The sequence below is a fragment of the Nelumbo nucifera genome, chromosome 5, assembly GCF_055504915.1.
Source record: "Nelumbo nucifera cultivar China Antique chromosome 5, China Antique-T2T, whole genome shotgun sequence".
Lineage (NCBI taxonomy): Eukaryota > Viridiplantae > Streptophyta > Magnoliopsida > Proteales > Nelumbonaceae > Nelumbo > Nelumbo nucifera.
The window spans coordinates 18,677,778-18,695,222 of NC_142653.1; the positions used below are offsets into that span (position 1 = coordinate 18,677,778).

General features: G+C 37.2%; 1 protein-coding gene and 1 pseudogene across 4 annotated transcripts; one reads left to right on the forward strand and one right to left on the reverse strand.

The window, feature by feature from the left end:
* Positions 1 to 1,523: 1,523 nt before the first annotated feature.
* LOC104595580 (PPR superfamily protein) lies at positions 1,524 to 16,202 on the forward strand. 4 transcript variants are annotated; one of them, XR_016076661.1, is made up of 6 exons: positions 1,524 to 1,949; positions 2,082 to 2,210; positions 2,321 to 5,833; positions 5,926 to 6,097; positions 13,644 to 13,770; positions 15,750 to 16,202. XR_016076661.1 is itself a non-coding variant. In XM_088888827.1 (3 exons), the coding sequence occupies exons 1-3, from the start codon at positions 1,907 to 1,909 to the stop codon at positions 5,563 to 5,565; spliced, it is 3,417 nt and encodes a 1,138-aa protein (XP_088744953.1). In that variant the 5' UTR covers positions 1,524 to 1,906; the 3' UTR covers positions 5,566 to 5,834. The 4 variants fall into 4 exon arrangements, 1 of the variants encoding a protein (XP_088744953.1); XR_016076662.1 differs by having other exon boundaries at positions 5,926 to 5,977; XR_016076663.1 differs by lacking the exons at positions 13,644 to 13,770; positions 15,750 to 16,202 and having other exon boundaries at positions 5,926 to 6,151.
* LOC104595922 (chaperone protein dnaJ 6 pseudogene) lies at positions 7,032 to 11,900 on the reverse strand (annotated as a pseudogene).
* Positions 16,203 to 17,445: the final 1,243 nt, after the last annotated feature.

Genomic DNA, 17,445 nt, shown 5'->3' on the forward strand with positions numbered 1-17,445 from the left:
GGGGATGTTTCAAATAAGATCCATTTGGGAGACTTTAGTGCTGATTTATGCCTAGAATGTGCTGCTTTTAAGAAACTATGTACCAAAAATAGCTTCATGGAAAGTTTATTTTTCAGCGTAAGCACATGTTTGGCTTTCCATGTTTTTCACCAAATATGGCTTGAAGGCTTTTTTTTTTTAGGCTTGTATGCTTCAGGCTTTCTCCACCGAGACAGACCTTAGAAGTAGCAAATAATTTCCTTATAAGGTTTTATTTGGTTTGGTAGATTTATTTCTCTCTTATTTTTCTTAAACTATCTTTACGGTTTAGCTAATTGATTAACTATACAATCTTATGCTACTCCTATTGTTTCAAACAATTACTATGATCATTAAATCATAACGAAAAGGATGAAAATGTCCATTTTGCCCTTAAATCCTTCTCTCCCCATCCTTGCCGGTGAATTGTTCATCTTCTACAACCCTTCGACACACCAATAGAGTGGTAGCGAAAACACTTTGACAACAGTGATTGATACTCGGCCATAGCGGCCCTAATCGATTTCTCTTTCATATCTTCGGTGATTACTCACTATTTTGGGTTTCTTTTTTTCTTGTCCTCTCTCGTACCTATGTTGGTTCTCAAGCTTGATAGCTTCTTTAAAGCATCCATCTCACCTCCTCCCACAATCACTTGTTATGACCACCGTTCAGCCATCCAACATTTCCGACAAAACTCCCCATCATCGATTCTCCACTGATTTTCAAAGGTAAATAGCTATTGGCTAGGGTGGTGATGGGAAGGAGGGGGTAGATAGCGAAGATTCTAAAACAGGGCTATTTGAAGTCGTCAACGGTGTTTGATAGCGAAAATTCCGGTGAGCTCGTCTGATAGCGTAGCAGCTACTCGAGGTCGTCACCGACCCACATGGGTCCTGTCCTGTCCTCTCCGATCAACATCAACCTCATCTGGTGCAAGTGGGCTCCGAAGCTCCTCATCGAAGACTTCCTCCACTCCATCTCTACCAACCATCGGGATACCCCTTCGCCATCTGTCTCTAATTGGTTCGATTTTAGTTTGGTATTTTTGAAAAATCGAAGGAGTGGTTTAATTTTCGGTTATCATAGAAAAAAATTAACGGTTAACCAAACGGATGGTATATAATTATATTTATATTTTATATATATTTTTTAAATATATGTCACATATTTTCTATATATTATATATAAATATATACATATATTATATTTATAATTATCTATTTATAAATATTATATATATTATGCTTTTATAATATATTATATATCATTTATTATTTATAATATAATATTATATATATATATATATATATATATTTAAATAATATATATTATGAATATAAAAAACCGAAAAACTGAAGAACCGAATCGGTCAAAAACCGAAATCGAAATATATTTATAATATATTATATATCATTTATTATTTATAATATAATATTATATATATATTTAAATAATATATATTATGAATATAAAAAACCGAAAAACTAAAGAATCGAATCGGTCAAAAACCGAAATCGAAATATATTTATAATATATTATATATCAGTTCGATTTGGTTTAGAAAATTTAAAAAACTGGTAAGATCTGTTTAATTTGCAAAATAACTGAACCATGAACACCCCTAATGATTGAATTATGACAGAACTCTAATAATAAAGAAATAATTAATTAATCAATTATTAGAAAACTTGAGGGTAATTTAAGATAATAATTAAACCTTAACGATACAATTTATAATTAACTAAACAGTATACAGTAGGGATAATTTAAGAAATTTGAAAAAAAAGTGAATGGCGCAAGTTTGCTGAGCAGAAAAATTCTTCAGAGTTGAAAAACAGACGATCCGGACCATCATTAATTTTTACGGAAAAGACGGACAGGTCCAATGCAGATTTCTGACTCGCCCGTGAATTGGAGCTGCTTCCGAGGTTAGTTTGTTCTCTTCTCTCTCTCACTCGAAGTTGGAGCTTCCGAGGTTTTAGGGTTTTAGCTCGATGAGTGAATCTGGGAACAAATTCTGGGTTCTGTTGATCCAGATTGTTTTCTAAATTTCTTCGTAGTTCTTTCTTTTATGGCGCTTGGATTTTGCACCCGTTATGCTCTAAGTAGATCTTCGAAGCTCTTCCGGTTTCCACAGTGGCGATTTGCTTCAGTGCGCCTACTGTCAACTTCAAAGCTCTTCAGTAGTGGTAAGTCTGGAGCTTAAAGAAGGCTCTGTTTTCTTTCCTCATTTTATTTTTTATTTCAGATTCTGTTAGAAGCAATTATGCTATTTCTGAAACTTTCCTGTTGGAAACAGCTCGAGACATAGAGAAAAGCATCTACACAATTCTCACAATTCATCGTTGGGAATCCCTGAATCACATGGACTATAAATTGGCTTCGCTTAGAACTGTTCATGGAAAGCTGGCCTTAAAGTTCCTTAATTGGGTTATCCGGCAACCGGGTTTGGAATTCGATCACCTCACCCACATATTCTGCATCACAACTCACGTACTTGTCAAAGCCAGAATGTATGGACCAGCAAAGCTGATTTTGCGACATCTTTCTGAAATGGGTATTGGGGGAGATTCTGTATTTTCTGCTCTTATGCGGACATACTCGCTTTGCAACTCGAATCCTTCGGTTTTTGACCTTCTAATTAGAATTTATGTACGTCGAGGAATGTTAAAAGATGCAGTTGAGACATTTCGGTTGATGGGTGCTCGAGGTTTCAAGCCGTCTGTTTATACTTGTAATAGTGTGCTAGCTGCCATTGTGGAAGAGAGTAGAGTGGGGTTAGTATGGTTCTTCTTTAAGGAGATGTTGACCAGGAAAATTTGTCCTAATGTCGTTACCTTTAATGTACTGTTGAATTTTCTCTGTGCAGAAGGGAAGCTCAAGAGAGCTAGTTATCTCTTGAGGAAGATGGAAGAGACTGGTTATAACCCAACAATAGTTAGTTATAATACTTTGCTCAATTGGTATTGCAAGAAGGGCAGATACAAAGCAGCTTCTGGGCTTATTGATCACATGGGTTGTAAAGGCATTGAAGTCGATGTATGTACTTATAACTTATTTATTGACAGCTTATGTAAAAACAATAGGAGTGCGAAAGCTTATTTACTGTTGAAAAAGATGAGGAAGAAAAGAATATCTCCAAATGAAGTCACTTACAACACTCTTGTTAAAGGATTTTGTAAAGAAGGGAAGATTGCAATAGCTATCCGGGTGTTTGATGAGATGTTGACTTTTAATCTTGCACCAAATTGCATTACATATAATTCTTTGATTGATGGGTATTGCCAACAAGGGGGTTTAGAAGAAGCATTGAGACTTTTGAGTGAAATGGAAGCTTTGGGATTAAGACCTAATTGGGTTACTTATGGTATACTTATGAATGGGTTTTGCATGGCTTCTCGAATGGATTTAGCAAGAAATCTTCTTGAGAGGATGGGGAGAAGTGGGATTTTTATTGGCCATATCACATACACAATGTTAATAGATGGATACTGCAAAATTGGACAGCTTGGTGAAGCCTTAGAATTGCTTGATAAAATGCTACATGGTGGTGTTAATCCTGATGTTGTCAGTTATTCAGTGCTTATTAATGGATTCTGCAAAGCAGGAATGATTAAAAATGCAAAGGGGATTCTTTGCAAGATGCATAAGACTGGAGTTATGCCCAACCATGTCACATATTCTACATTAATCTACAGCTTGTGCAAGCAGGGAAATGTTATGGAAGCAATGAAGGCCTATGTAAGTATGAACCATGGGGGCTATGATGCAGACCTTATGACCTGTAACATGTTGGTTGCTTCTCTCTGTGAATGTGGGATGTTGGAAGAGGCAAATATCTTCATGCAACACATTGGTAGGATGGGCATACTTCCTAATTCAATCACCTTTAACTGCATTATAAATGGCTATGGAAGTATAGGTGATGGATTAAGAGCATTTTCATTGTTTGATGACATGATTAAGTTGGGTCATCATCCAAGTCCTTTCACGTATGGAAGCTTATTAAAAGGACTCTTCATTGGTGGTAACTTAGAAGAGGCAAGGAAATTTTTGCATAAACTCCAGTATGTTCCTTGTGCTGTGAATAGTTTTGTCTATAACACATTACTGTCTGAAGCATGTAAAGCTGGAAGGTTGGAGGAGGCAGTGTTTCTATATGATGATATGGTTAGAAAAGATATAGTTCCAGATGTTTATACATTTACTATTCTTCTCAATGGTCTTTGTAGGAAGAACAAGACGCTAACTGCAATTATTTTATTTGGGAAAATGAAGGAAAGGGAAACTTTACTACCAAACCGGGTCATGTACACTTGTATGATTCATGGTCTTTTCAAGGAAGGCCTACCAAAAGTTGCTTCCTATATGTATGAAGAGATGTTGGGGAAAGGTTTATACCCAGATACAGTTATGCTAAATGTGATGCTAGATGGATACTCAAGAATGGGGCAGGTGTATAAAGTGGAGAGTTTTATTTCTGCAGTAAATAACCAAAGTCTGTGTTGTAATTTGATTTCATATAACATTCTCTTACATGCATATTCCAAGAGGCAGCTCTTGTTCAGATGCTTTAAAGTGTACAACACCATGATTAGAAGAGGATTTTTGCCAGATAATGTAACATACCATTCCTTAGTTCTTGTACTTTGCAAGTCTGGCATACAGGATGTTGGGGTTAAATTTTTAGAAAAGATGGTAATGGAAGGTATAATTCCAGACTGCTTTACATTTAACATGCTTATTTCCAAATACAGTGAAAATGGTGAAATGGGGAAAATTTTTTATCTGGTTAACTGTATGAGAAGGTTAGGTGTGTCAATGGATAGGGATACCTACATCACAATTATTAATGGACTCAATAGAAAATATTATTTTCGGGAATCACATATTCTTCTGCATGAAATGCTTGGCAAAGGGTTTCTTCCCACCCATAAACATTACATTGCTTTGATTAAGGGGATGTGCAAGGTGGGTGATATAAAGAGAGCATTCAAATTTAAAGATGAGATGCAGATGCTAGGTTTAGCATCTTGCAAAATTGCTGAGAGTGCTCTTGTTAGAGGGCTCCTACAGTGCGGAAAGACTGAGGAAGCAATGCTGGTTCTTGATTGGATGCTTCGGACGGGTTTGGTTCCAACTAGTTCTACTTTTACTACTATAATGCATAATCTCTTTAAAGAAGCTAAGCCCATTGAAGCTTTGAAGTTGAGGGATCTGATGGAATGTTATGGGGTAAAACTTGATATTGTTGCTTACAATGTTTTCATTTCAGGTCTCTGTGCTTGTGGCAACGTTGCCACTGCCTTTGAACTATATGATGAGATGAAAAAAATTGGTATTTGGCCTAATACTACTACTTATACTGTACTTATCCGTGCCATTGTTAAGGAAAATAATCCTGTTAAGGGTGAAACATTATTGCTTGATATACAAGAAAGGGGATTCATTCCTCAATATGGAAATACTAGAGATTTGCATCAGAGATTGGTTGATACTCTGAAAAGGTTAAATTTATTACAGCAAAGGAAGAGGAAACAATGACGTAGGATGAGTGGGAAAAACTGGAGTGCTAAATTATAGTGCTGGCTTTTAAGAAGTAAAAGTTCAATTGGCTGGTGATTCTGGGATGTGGTTCATTATTAAGTAATCTTGTTAGGTGTTCACTGCATGCAATGTTGACACTTTGAATCTGTTCTTTTTGCTATCCATGTTGGATCATATCCAGATTCCACCCATGATTTTGCATAGAAGTGGCTCATCATCCCCATGCAAGAGAATTACCTGAACATTAAACCCAGTCCCAATGGTGGTAAGAATTCTAGTTTTCCTTTCTGTCGAAGTTGTAAGTTGATTAATACTATCTTTGATAAGATTTCTTAACTCTAAACTTATGGCTTTCAGGAAGAAACATGTTTACAGCTGGATAAGCCAAAATGGCTGTATACTGTACCATGTAAGTTTGCTTGTTGGCCTTGTTTGTGCTTTAATTACTTCTTGAAATATCAAGTTACCTTCCAACTCATCATGAAGAAAACTGGTTTCCAATCAGAAGTTGGATAAAGTGTCATTTGAGGTATCTATTTTGCACAAACTATATTCTATATCATGCTCTCTTGTAGAGTGGTTTGCATGACCTGTGCACTATTCTTGCTTATGATGAGTTTTGAGGATTAATTGTTACTTTTAGATGTTGTCAATAGTATGCTTGTTAAACTTGATGTGCGGAGTCCATATTCTCCTCCCCATTCCCTCGCAGCAGAGATGGCGAGATATCATTTGAATTTTTATCAATTCCTCTTGAATCTCCTTCTTCTCCATTTTCCTGCCAAAAACTTTGCAATCAGGTCATGTGTGTGATGCTCTGTCAGTGGATCCATGGTCTCGATACTGTTCACAAACAGAAGAAAAATTCTCTCATCAGGGATGCAACCTCCTTTCTCAGTGTTGCAACTCATGTGAATTTTTGTTTCTTGCTGCCTAAATCAAGAACAAGTGTTAAAAGTGAAAATTGCCAAACCAGTGGTTGCAGTTAGAAAAGGAGTGGGGATGGAGGGAAGAAACACAGGAGATTTCATACCAGCTTCCAGATGGAGAGAAGAACTTGCGATAGAAGTGAAAAAATTGCTGTTGGAACAAAGAAAGAGTAGGGGACAAATTTTGTTGAAGATAAGAAGGAAAAGTGACCATTTTTCTACTAGATTTTTGGCTTTGACAACCCCTGAACTTCGCGGAAAGGCCAATTTCGACCTTAAAGAATTTTGAGGGCCATTTCAGACCTCAAACTAAGTTGAAAAGGCCACCGGTAGCCCAAAAAACACACGGTGTTAGTGATGCCGTTCACAATCTGTTAAATAATGAATAAAATAATAAGAAATGCTGATGTGGCATTATTCAACTAAAAAAAATGAAAAATTACAAGTGGGTCCCACTAAATAAAATAAACTATTTAATATATAAATTAATAAATGTTAAAAATAATATATATTTGGGTCCCACTTGAAATTTCCTCTTTTAAGAGAAAAATAATAAGTGGATCCCACTTGAAAATTTCTCCTTTAAGAGGAAAATAATAGGTGGTCCCCCCCACACACCCCCCCCCTCTCTCTCTCTCTCTCTTCTTCTTCTTCTTGTTCTTGTTCTTCTTCGTCTTCCTTGGCGCCATGTTCATGTTCATTGTCGTTTCTTGGTGAGCAGAGGACGTTTGCAGCAGTGGTTCCTCTGCTCGCATTCTGCTTCTTTGGAATTTTTGTGTTCCTATGCAATTGGATTTCGTAGACATGGGATTGCATTTCAAGCAAATCAGAGCCTAGACATAGGATTGCACTCACTGAATATGATCGATGCCATGCTTTCAGAAGGCCAAATAAACGGAATAAAAACATTGGAGAGAGTCCTCCCTACAATAGCCATTTTACACATTCCTTTTCAGCAGCAAACTTTTTCTATAAGAAAGATGTTGACACAAGCCATTCACTTGTTCTCTGCCTTCTTGGATTGCCTATGGCTTTCAACCTTCTTCCTTGCAGCTTCAAATTCTTTTTCGGTGGGTTCTGGATGTGATTCACTGCCATTATATTTTGCCATCAATGATGAGAACATGGAAACAAATTGCTCTTTCCTTTGACTTCGTCGTTGAGAAATAACTGCAAGCAACTTTGACTCAGACTCTTTGTTTGATTTTTTTCTTTGTTTTAGAGGATCAGTAGGTGGCTCTGTTTCAACTACTTGCTTTGCCCATTTCTGGTAGGCTTTGGTTGCATTAAGCTCTCCTGCAGCTATAGTCTCATCAAGAATATCCTTGAACTTGTGTGAATCCAGTTCAGGATCTGAACAGAGCATCGAACAGAAAAGCATGTTCATATTTGCCCTTGTACTTCTGAAAAAGATCCTTCAAATCATTCTTCTCTGAACCAGACCCTTGGTAATTTGTTTCAAGCTCTTCGATATTAGCTTCCATAACCTTTTTGTACATTGTTCTGAAATAGTCGTGCAGATTTTGAGCCACTTCCCCCGCAAGCTCAGCATCATCAATACAACCAGTTTGATCATATGGTGCCTTTTTCTTGTCATCTCCAATAATGGATATCGCCTTCTCTAGTGCGAGCAGAGGAGCCACCACTGCAAGTGTCCTCTGCTCGCCCAGAAATGACAATGAACATGGCGTCGAGTAAAGAAGAAGAAGAGAGAAAGTGGGACCTACCTATTATTTTCCTCTTAGAAGAGAAATTTTCAAGTGGAACCCACCTATAGTTTCAAGTGGGACCCACTTATAATTTCAAGTGGTGCCCACCTATTATTTTCAACATTATTAATTTATACATTAAATGCTTTTTTTTTTAATTTAGTGAGACCCACTTGTAATTTTTCATTTTTTTTAGTTGAATAGTGCCACATTAGCATTTCTTATTATTTTATTCATTATTTAATAGATTGTGAATGACGTTACTAACACTCTGTGTTTTTGGGCTAAAGATGGCCTTTTCAATTTAGTTTGAGGTCTAAAATGGCCCTCTAAATTCTTTAAGGTCGAAACTGGCCTATTTGCAAAGTTCAAGGGTTGTTAGAGCCAAAAATCCTTTTTCTACTGGGTGAAGCTATACAGTGGTTGAAAGGCTTCATCAATGGAGTACTGTACTCTATGAGGGTGGAAGGATGGAAAGGTGTTTTGGAAATTCCAAGAAGGAAGTATTTGGTGGAGTTGAAGAGGAACCGAAAAAGGGTTGGTTTGTGGTGGTATCTGAATTTTTTGGACACAACAGTAAACAGCTAATCTGTTTACCCAAAGGAAAGCAAGGGATGGAAGCTAGTTGCAGAGAAGCTACAGAGTTTTTCTTTTTGTTGTGTATTTATCTATGTATGGTCTGCAGGGGTATTATTGTCCTTTTATGTTATTTTTATTAGTTGTACTGTCGCCCTAGTATTTATACTAATAGAGGTGCCGCCAGCCATGCTTTTTTGGCTCTCATTCTTTCTTCTCTCTTCTCTCCCTCTTCTCTTCTCTACTCTCTCTTTTAACCTCGATAATATGGTATCATAGCAGGTGGGGTCCTGAAAAGCAGATCGAGATTTTATCTTTTCCCTTTTTTCTTGTTCTCTTGGATTGAAAGATATCTACAGATTACAGATCTGATCTGAGAAAACCGTAGGGCTCCATCCTTTTCCTTTTTTTTTTAATTTTTTCTTCTTGGTCGTGTGCCAAGAAAACTCAGAAATCTAAATTAGATGCTGTGAAGGAGATTAGAAATCTCCTGTGGATTGTAGGATCCTTCTGTAACAAGGAAAGTATACTTAGTAGGTCTCATATGACCTTTTAGTGTGGTGAACACTGTGGACTGGTGCTGTGAAGCTTTTGTGGGGTCTGTTTTTGGTACAGTACTGTGTTTGTACAGACCTGGAAGTACTCAGATCAGTGTTGGGAAGGTGCTGTTTGGCGTACAGTAATTTTTTCTGGGGATCCATTGTGAACCGAAGCAGCTAGGGTGCAGTTCCAATGGCCTCTGAAGACAGTGTTACTTCTGGTGTTACATCTGGACAAAGAGGACTGAACAGTAACATTGACCATGTGAATTTTCCAATGTCCATTACCTCCCTTGATGGTAGTAATTATCTCGCATGGTCCAGAGAGATGAAGTTATATATTACAGCTAGGGGGAAGATCGGTTACATAAGTGGAACAGTAAAAGAACTGAAGAATGGCACTACTGAATATGATAGGTGGAATCAGGAGAACTGCTTAATCATGTCTTGGCTTCTCTCTACCATGTTACCATCGATCAAGCAGAATTTTGTGTGGGCAGAGACAGCATATGAGATTTGGGAGTAGGCAAAATCCACATACTCTGAACAGAGGCATTATGCTAGAATCTATCAGCTGCAACCTGCAAGCAGAGTCTTCTAGATGCAAAGAGGGGAAACGGAGTTTATCAGCCTACCATTCTGCCCTTTCCTCCATTTGGACGGAACTTGACTACTATTAGAGAATTGAATGGGAGAGTGGTAAAGATGCTAAAGCCTATAAAGCCCTAGTTTTCAGCAGTGTGTGTTTTGCCTTTTTACTATGGCTGAATTTAGTGTATGAACCTACTAGGGTTCAAATATTAGGTAGTAAGGATCTCCCTTCCATCAATGAAGTGTATGCCTTAGGAGGAATGCAATGAATAATTCAGAGGGGGAGTAGATTGCTCTAGCTGCAAGGAGTGTCATGAATACCACTAAGAAAGGGGATTTCCAAAAGAAAGGGGATGGGAAAGATAAATTATGGTGCACTCACTGTCAGCAACCTAGACATACATGTGAAAGTTGTTGGAACTTAGTTGGAAAACCAAGTGGTCTCAAGAACTGAGTAAGAAATCAGCACTGGAACAGAACAAGAAACCAAATCCTTAGTATCAGGGTCGTTCCTCTAGTTAGAAGAAGTCTGTCTCTACCAATGTGGCTTTTCAGGAGCAAACAACTAGTTCTTCTATGAACACATCTCAAGAGTATTATTCTGGTTCAGATCCTAAGGAAGACTTCTTCAATGCCTTCCGTGACCATTTGGAACCATATGTGGTAGGGCCCTTCGACAGATGGATTCTGGGTCCACCCCCTCGACTTCCTTCGTGTCTACATCAGGCAACACTACCTTGGATTTCCATGTTTCCTCTCAGACTTCGGAATCACCATGGATTATCAATTCTGGAGCTCCCAACCATATGACTAGTAAGTCCTCTTTGTTTCAGTCCTATATCCTTCTTTCTGGCAAAGAAAAGGTGAGACTTGCTAATGGTTCTTTCTCTTCCATAGTTAGTTGATGAGCTATCTCTCAATCGTTTGGCTTTGCTCTTCTAGATGTGTTTCATGTTCCTAATTTACCTATTAACTTGTCATCTATTAGTAGCATTACCCGTTCCTTAAATTGTTCAGTTACCTTTTTGCCTCATTCTTGTGTGTTTTAGGATCTGGCCTCTAGGAGGATGATTAGAAGAGGAAACTTGGCAGATGGTCTCTGCGTGCTAGAGAATAAAGCTGGTCTTGTGGCTATAGGTTCTATGAGCCAATCCCTTGTGAGTAGTGCCTACTTGTGGCACAATCGTCTTGATCGTTTGTCTTTTGAGTGTTTGAAAATTTTGCTTCCCAAATTGTTTAAGTCCATGTCAATTTCTGAGTTATAGTGTCAAACATGTCAGTTAAGTAAGCATTGTAGAAGCTCCTTTCCAATGAGAAATAAAAGATTGGATTTTCCTTTTCACATTGTGTATTTTGATGTGTGGGGTCCTGTTACTATCCCCTCTGAGATTGGCTATAAATATTTTATCACATTTATTGATGACTATTTCTGCTACACATGGATTTATCCAATGTGTTCAAGAGAAGAAGTACCAAAGGTTGTGCAAGATTTTCACCTAGTTTTAGACTGAAATACAATTCTTTGAGTCTAACAATGCAAAAGAGTATTTTCATAGTGACTTGACAGAATTTTTTACTTCTTGTGGTACTCTTCATTGAAGTTCATGTGCAAGAACCCCCCCAACAAAATAGTGTTGCAAAAAGGAAGAACCGACATTTGCTTTAAGTTGCTCGGGGCATGTTATCACATGCATGTTCCCAAGCGTTTTTGGATGGATGTTGTTTTGTCTACAACATATGTTATCAATCGTATGCCTTCCCGGCTGTTATCAAACCTTTTTCCCATAAGTATTATATTTCTATGGATGTATCCGTTTTTGAATCTGAACCCTTCTTTCAAGGAGAGAGTAATGTTGAGGAGAAACCGACTTAAGTTTTGCTTCCTCCTCATCTTGATCCTCCTCCCTTTCATGTCTTTCTCCGTCGTCGCAAGGATCAACAATGTTCAAGAGTTGTGGAACAGCTTGAAGCTGTGCAACCAATACCATCGAACTCTCCGGGGGTAGATCTATTGCAATCAGGTACCATTTACCCAAAAGGGCCTTATTAACCGTTTTGAGATTTCTGATGCCAAGGCCTCCAAATTTTCTAGGTTCGCACATCAGTCATGACTCATTAACTCCATAGGTACTTGGAAAATGACTTCTCTCGAATGTGAATGCATGCATAAGTTCATTGCGTTTGCATATAATTTTGGATCTGAACCTGGTACACCATTTAAAACCTCAATGCACCTACTAAGTGGATATGGGTCAGGTAGTGGAACTAATGGCAAACTCTTTTCATGATCTTTATTCATATGGTACGTTGACTCCATAGTAAATGCCATGCAAGCTTCACCATAAGCCTTCAAATTGTTGACTAATGTTTTTGACCTTTTGGGGTAATGACTTTGTCTAGGGATATTGGTCTCTTCCCTCTATTGGAAATATTTGTGCATCTGATGTAAGCATGGGATTTGAAGAATCCAACCTAGTATACTTAGTTTGGTATTTACCAGAATCCAATAAAAAGTTACTACTCTCTGCATCAGGGGTATCTTTATCTTCTTCCCTAGAAGATCTTGCACGAATAGTAATTTTAGTGGTGTCACAAAAAATTTTGCAAAGCTCATCCCACAAGGGAAATCCTGTTTGTAAATTTTTTTGCAATGAGATGATCTTGCATGGATGGATGTAATTGGATAAATTATATACTTAAATTACTAATACTTTAAAAAGATTGAATCATAAAATACATATGACTCACTCTTATGTAGGCCTCCCATACATCATCATATGCCAAAGTGATCTTCCTAGATGGATCCATACTAAAACCTGTTTGCTTGCATGCATTCTTGAACTTTTATACACACTTCATAGTTTTTGAATTTTGTTTTTCAGTTGCATATCTGTATACTTGCACCCTATCTTCCTATTGAAATCCCTTTGAACTTCTTTCCAACCAATAGAGGTAAACGTAGTAGTCTAATTATTACCCTTTTTGCACTGCTCTACCATCAATTCAACAAATATCCTCTCCTCCTTTCTTGACCATTTGGCATTATCTTTTGTATCTCTAGATGTACTATAAGGCACGTTAAAGTGATGGGGTTGATTGGTACCTATTCATCTCGGGCCTAACTGGCCAAGTGGGAGATGATGGTAGAGTGGCCATAGGCCCTCATTTAATCCTCAACATGTTGGAATATCCAATGGCCATGTGACAAGCCACATGTTGATGGTTATCTCCATGCAACACTCTCACACACAATCATTCATTTTAAATAGTTACCTATTTATTTATTTTTTATAAAAAGCATTTTCATGCATGGAGATACCAATGCTGTTGGATTATTTGGATCCATATTCCAGCTCTTATTGGATCAATGGATATCCATTTGACCCGGTGTAGACTGGATGACCAAGTGGTTAGATCCTTGGTCAACATGAGACACTTGTCTCAAATCTGATGGAGCATGAATTCTAATGTTAAGGAACACTTATCTCAATTGGTTATTCTGGTAACTGTTTGTTCCTAATGTCAAGGAACTTAACGTTGGAGAAGCAACTATATAAGGGATCACTCCCAAGTGCTTCAACAACATGACATAAGTTCTTTACTGAGAAAGGAAAAATATCCTCTCAGCCTCAGCTCTGATCAGATTAAGCAGTTCTCTCTTACACTTTGTTTGAGAGGTTGGTGTCTCGGATCCTATACTGTGCAGCTGCTATTATTCTCCTTGCATGCAGGTTCGACACATAGAGATCTCAGCCGTTCGCTTCTGCATATACTTGGATCATCAATTAATGCAAGGGCTCGGGTGTTGGGTGGAGGCACTTGCATCAATGCTAGCTTCTACACAAGAGCAAGCTCCAGGTATCATATATATGTTTCTTCTTTCTTTAATTATAATCATATGTACGCAATAGATTAATAATTAATTTGTTTTGAACTCCTTTAGTAATTAGTGGGGTTTGAACTCAAGGCATTATTTCTTTTGGTTACCAGCAGAGAACTAGAGGTTTCTACTCAACTTTCTACATCTATTCTGGGTATTCAATTCTCTGAGGGTTGTGTTAAGAACTTCTTCCGTGTTCAGTGCATATATGAACATGTAGATACATTCATCTTTGTATGTGTAGCTTTAGGCGAACATGTAAAGAGTTCTGTTTTTATAGGATATATCATATATGTGTAGGTGGAAAGCAATTATTCAATCTTGTAGGATTTATAAAGGCACAAAAGATAAGCCCGGTTCATAATTCCTGAATCTTGATAAAATGCTGGATTAAGGCACCAACATTTTCATGATCAAAGGATTCAAAAGTTTTCTTGGTTCATCAGACAGCTACTAGTGTTGGATACTAAGTAAAGTTAAGGAGAGTTGTTTATAAGAAAATACAATCTGGAATCTGGATGATGAGTGAGAACTGCCAAGTATTGGGCAACGATACTAGACCTTTAAATCTTTACCCAATTTTAGTTCGACTCCAACTAACTACATGAATCCTGTTTTGCAGAGTTGGTTAGTTCTAGATTTGGTGTCAGGTTGAATAAATAAATTATAGGGAAGAACTGTTGCTCTTTTGTTGGGATCATTCTACAGTTTGTGGTCTTACTTTGTTTTTTTCCCTTGGCATTTCACTCAATTTGAATGGCAAAGAGAAAGGCTATTTTTGGATTCTCTGATGCAGAATACCATTTTTTTTTTGTCTTGGCTTTTTATTATGTGTAATTTTTAAGCAACTAGTTAAATTTCATTTGGTTAAACAGATCTTTCAACTAAAACTATGAGCGTATTTTTGCTTTCTAAAAAGGGCAGCCCCAGTGTACGAGGCTTTTTCTAATGCAGGGTCTGGGGAGGGACAGGTGTATGCAGCCTTACCCCTGCACATATAGAGAGGCTGTTTCCATGATTTGAACCCTGGTCACCCAGGTTGCAATGGAGTAACCCAACCAAAGGCCTACCCTCTGGAAGAGAGAAAAGTAGTTCTGGTTTTAGCATTTATTATAGTCTTTGACAACGGTACTGTTTCTCAGTAGTTACATGGATGTTGTAATGGATTCTATGTAAAGGATTTACTTTCTATAATCCTTCATGTTCTTAACAATTCAAATGCTAGGAAATGATTTATGAAGTACTCCTTCCCCTTAAAACTCAAACCGATGGTGAGAACTTAAGGCCTCATACAAAGATTCAACAAGAAAAAAGTTATTGTCTTTGTTGTTATAGACTTGTTAACATGTTTTAATTTCTTGATTTTCTTCCTTCTACCCTATTGGGTCTTTTGCTCTTATTTATTCTTAATTTTGCATATACTTAGGTGAGCCTCTAATATATAAAATCTGGAGATGGTTCAAGGATGAACCTCCTTCCCTCTATGTTAAGAACAGACTAGAGCTTTTGCTGCATTACTGGTTGACATTTTTTTAGTAAACGGAAAAAAAGTATTGTAGTACTGTAAGGAGGGTGAGGAATCCTTAGAATTTACAAACAAGTATGACTATAATATCCACATGACATATACAACATGTTCAAAAAATGATGGAGCTCTACTGATTCTGGAAACAATCAAAAGGAGCTCTCATGAATTGGTGTTGTACTTTGGCCCATCTCAACAAGGTCTATCATTTTTTTTCCATTTAATTTTTACCCAACTTTCTGATTATAGGTGACTTATCTAAAAATTTCCTGTGTGAATAAGAACAAGATTGTATTCCTTCCAAACTGAGCCTGTAGAATTCCCATGTTTCATTGTTCCAGACATTTATGCAAAAAACACGGTATTTTCCTTGATTGTATATGTTGTGTTTCCTTCCATGGCTTGAGCCCTAATGGCTAAAATTCATGGCAGGCTGGAGAGTTCTCTTCTCGCATTCAGCAGCTAGCTAGCTAGCTGTGGTTCTGCTGCCAACCAGGACTTGGTCGGTTCAAAATTTTGGATGAGTTGATCATTGACCTGTTGCTGAAGAAGGCATCTTAATATATGAATCAACTGTGCCAAGTGAAGCTAGGCAATGTGCTGAGGTGTTCCATATGTGCCTTCACTATGGTCCATGGAGATTTTTTATTCCTTCTTCCCCAATGACATCCAACTAATTTTCCCTAGTTCTGTTTTTTCCCATTCTTTGTTATTCTTCTTTGATAGAGAACTGCATATCTGGCTGTACTTGAAAAGCCCCAACCATGTAATTTTGGTGTATGCTGCTTATTGGAAGTAATTTAGACTCGCATTTCATTTTGTAATTGTGATTTTGAAGGTCAAAGGATTGACATGATCTTATAAGCATTGGCATTTTAAACTCTCCTCTGCTATTTGTTATTTGTGAAAATTCAATGGTTCATTAAATAACCAGAACTAGTTTGATTTTCATAAAGAAAACAAAAAATTATGACAACAGACTTAAATGCCCCAAATTTAAGCCCAAAATAGTGGCAGATGGTGTTTTCTTCTATCGTTCTAGAGGAAAAACTTGAATTAGGCTCAATTTGGGTTTAAAAGAAGAGGCAGCATGGTTTATTTCCAAAACTTTTAGGGGCATTTAAGACTTTATGACATGGTTATCAAATCCATGTCCAAAGGGTAAAATTGGAAAGAGATGAAAAAAATAACAATTTACCCAGTACAGTGGGTGTTGCAAAAGAATGGGAAAATAAGAAACATCATTTATCTGGGCAAATCAAACAAAAAAAGAACATGGGTAAATGTGATTCCGAAAAAGAACATGGCCTTAGAAAAGAATTTGGCCTTGAAATAATTAGGCCAACAACTAGCTTAAGATAGGACCCGCCAGAGGGCTTTAAGTCTATAGAGTTTACACAGATCCTCTAGACTTCTTAGACAAAGGTCTCCTTTTAAAGATTTGTAGGCATTATGCCAAGATACCTAGTACTAGTAGTGTTTGCTTTCCTCCTCATAACCCGTCCAAAGAAAATGACTAATTTTCTTCTCAAGGGTTCTCATAATACTTTTGGGAATGCCAAAATCCATAAGTAGATATGTAGAGGCATAAAATAAAGGGCATGCTTTAGTAGAATAATTAGAGCTCCAGCTGAGAGAAAAATTTCCTTTCGAGATTCAAATTTAAAATAATTTTTCTTAAGGCTGCGTTTGGGAACGATGCAAATGGAGTGTCAATCCCGGTTCAGGGTAAATTTGCACTCTAGTTCATTTTTGCATGTGTTTGGCAATATTATATTTATGCATTGACAAATGATAGATCAATGCATATTTACATTGATAATAAGATGTAAAAGTACATCAATAAAAATGAAGTAAATTTGCATTCAAGTGGGTTTTTGATAAAAAAAAACATATGCTTTATTGTAATTCATGTTTGCATCCATTACAGTTAAAAGTTTGTTTCGTAAGAAGGCAAATTTGTCAGTGCAAGACTAACCCAACTTTACATGAACCATTTTATACTCTACATATTTGCATTCACACTTATTCGTATTGTTTCCAAACACAGCCTAACAAATCATCAAACATATAATGTCTTGCATTGCCTTTATGAATTAGAACACCCAAATATCTACAAGGAAGTGAT

Bases quoted from the DNA above. Each gene is read 5' to 3' on its own strand.
- LOC104595580 (XM_088888827.1), top strand. From the start codon at position 1,907: ATGCAGATTTCTGACTCGCCCGTGAATTGGAGCTGCTTCCGAG. The intron at 1,950-2,081 runs GTTAGTTTGTTC...ATTTCTTCGTAG, and splicing joins GAATTGGAGCTGCTTCCGAG to TTCTTTCTTTTATGGCGCTT. The intron at 2,211-2,320 runs GTAAGTCTGGAG...TGTTGGAAACAG, and splicing joins TTCAAAGCTCTTCAGTAGTG to CTCGAGACATAGAGAAAAGC.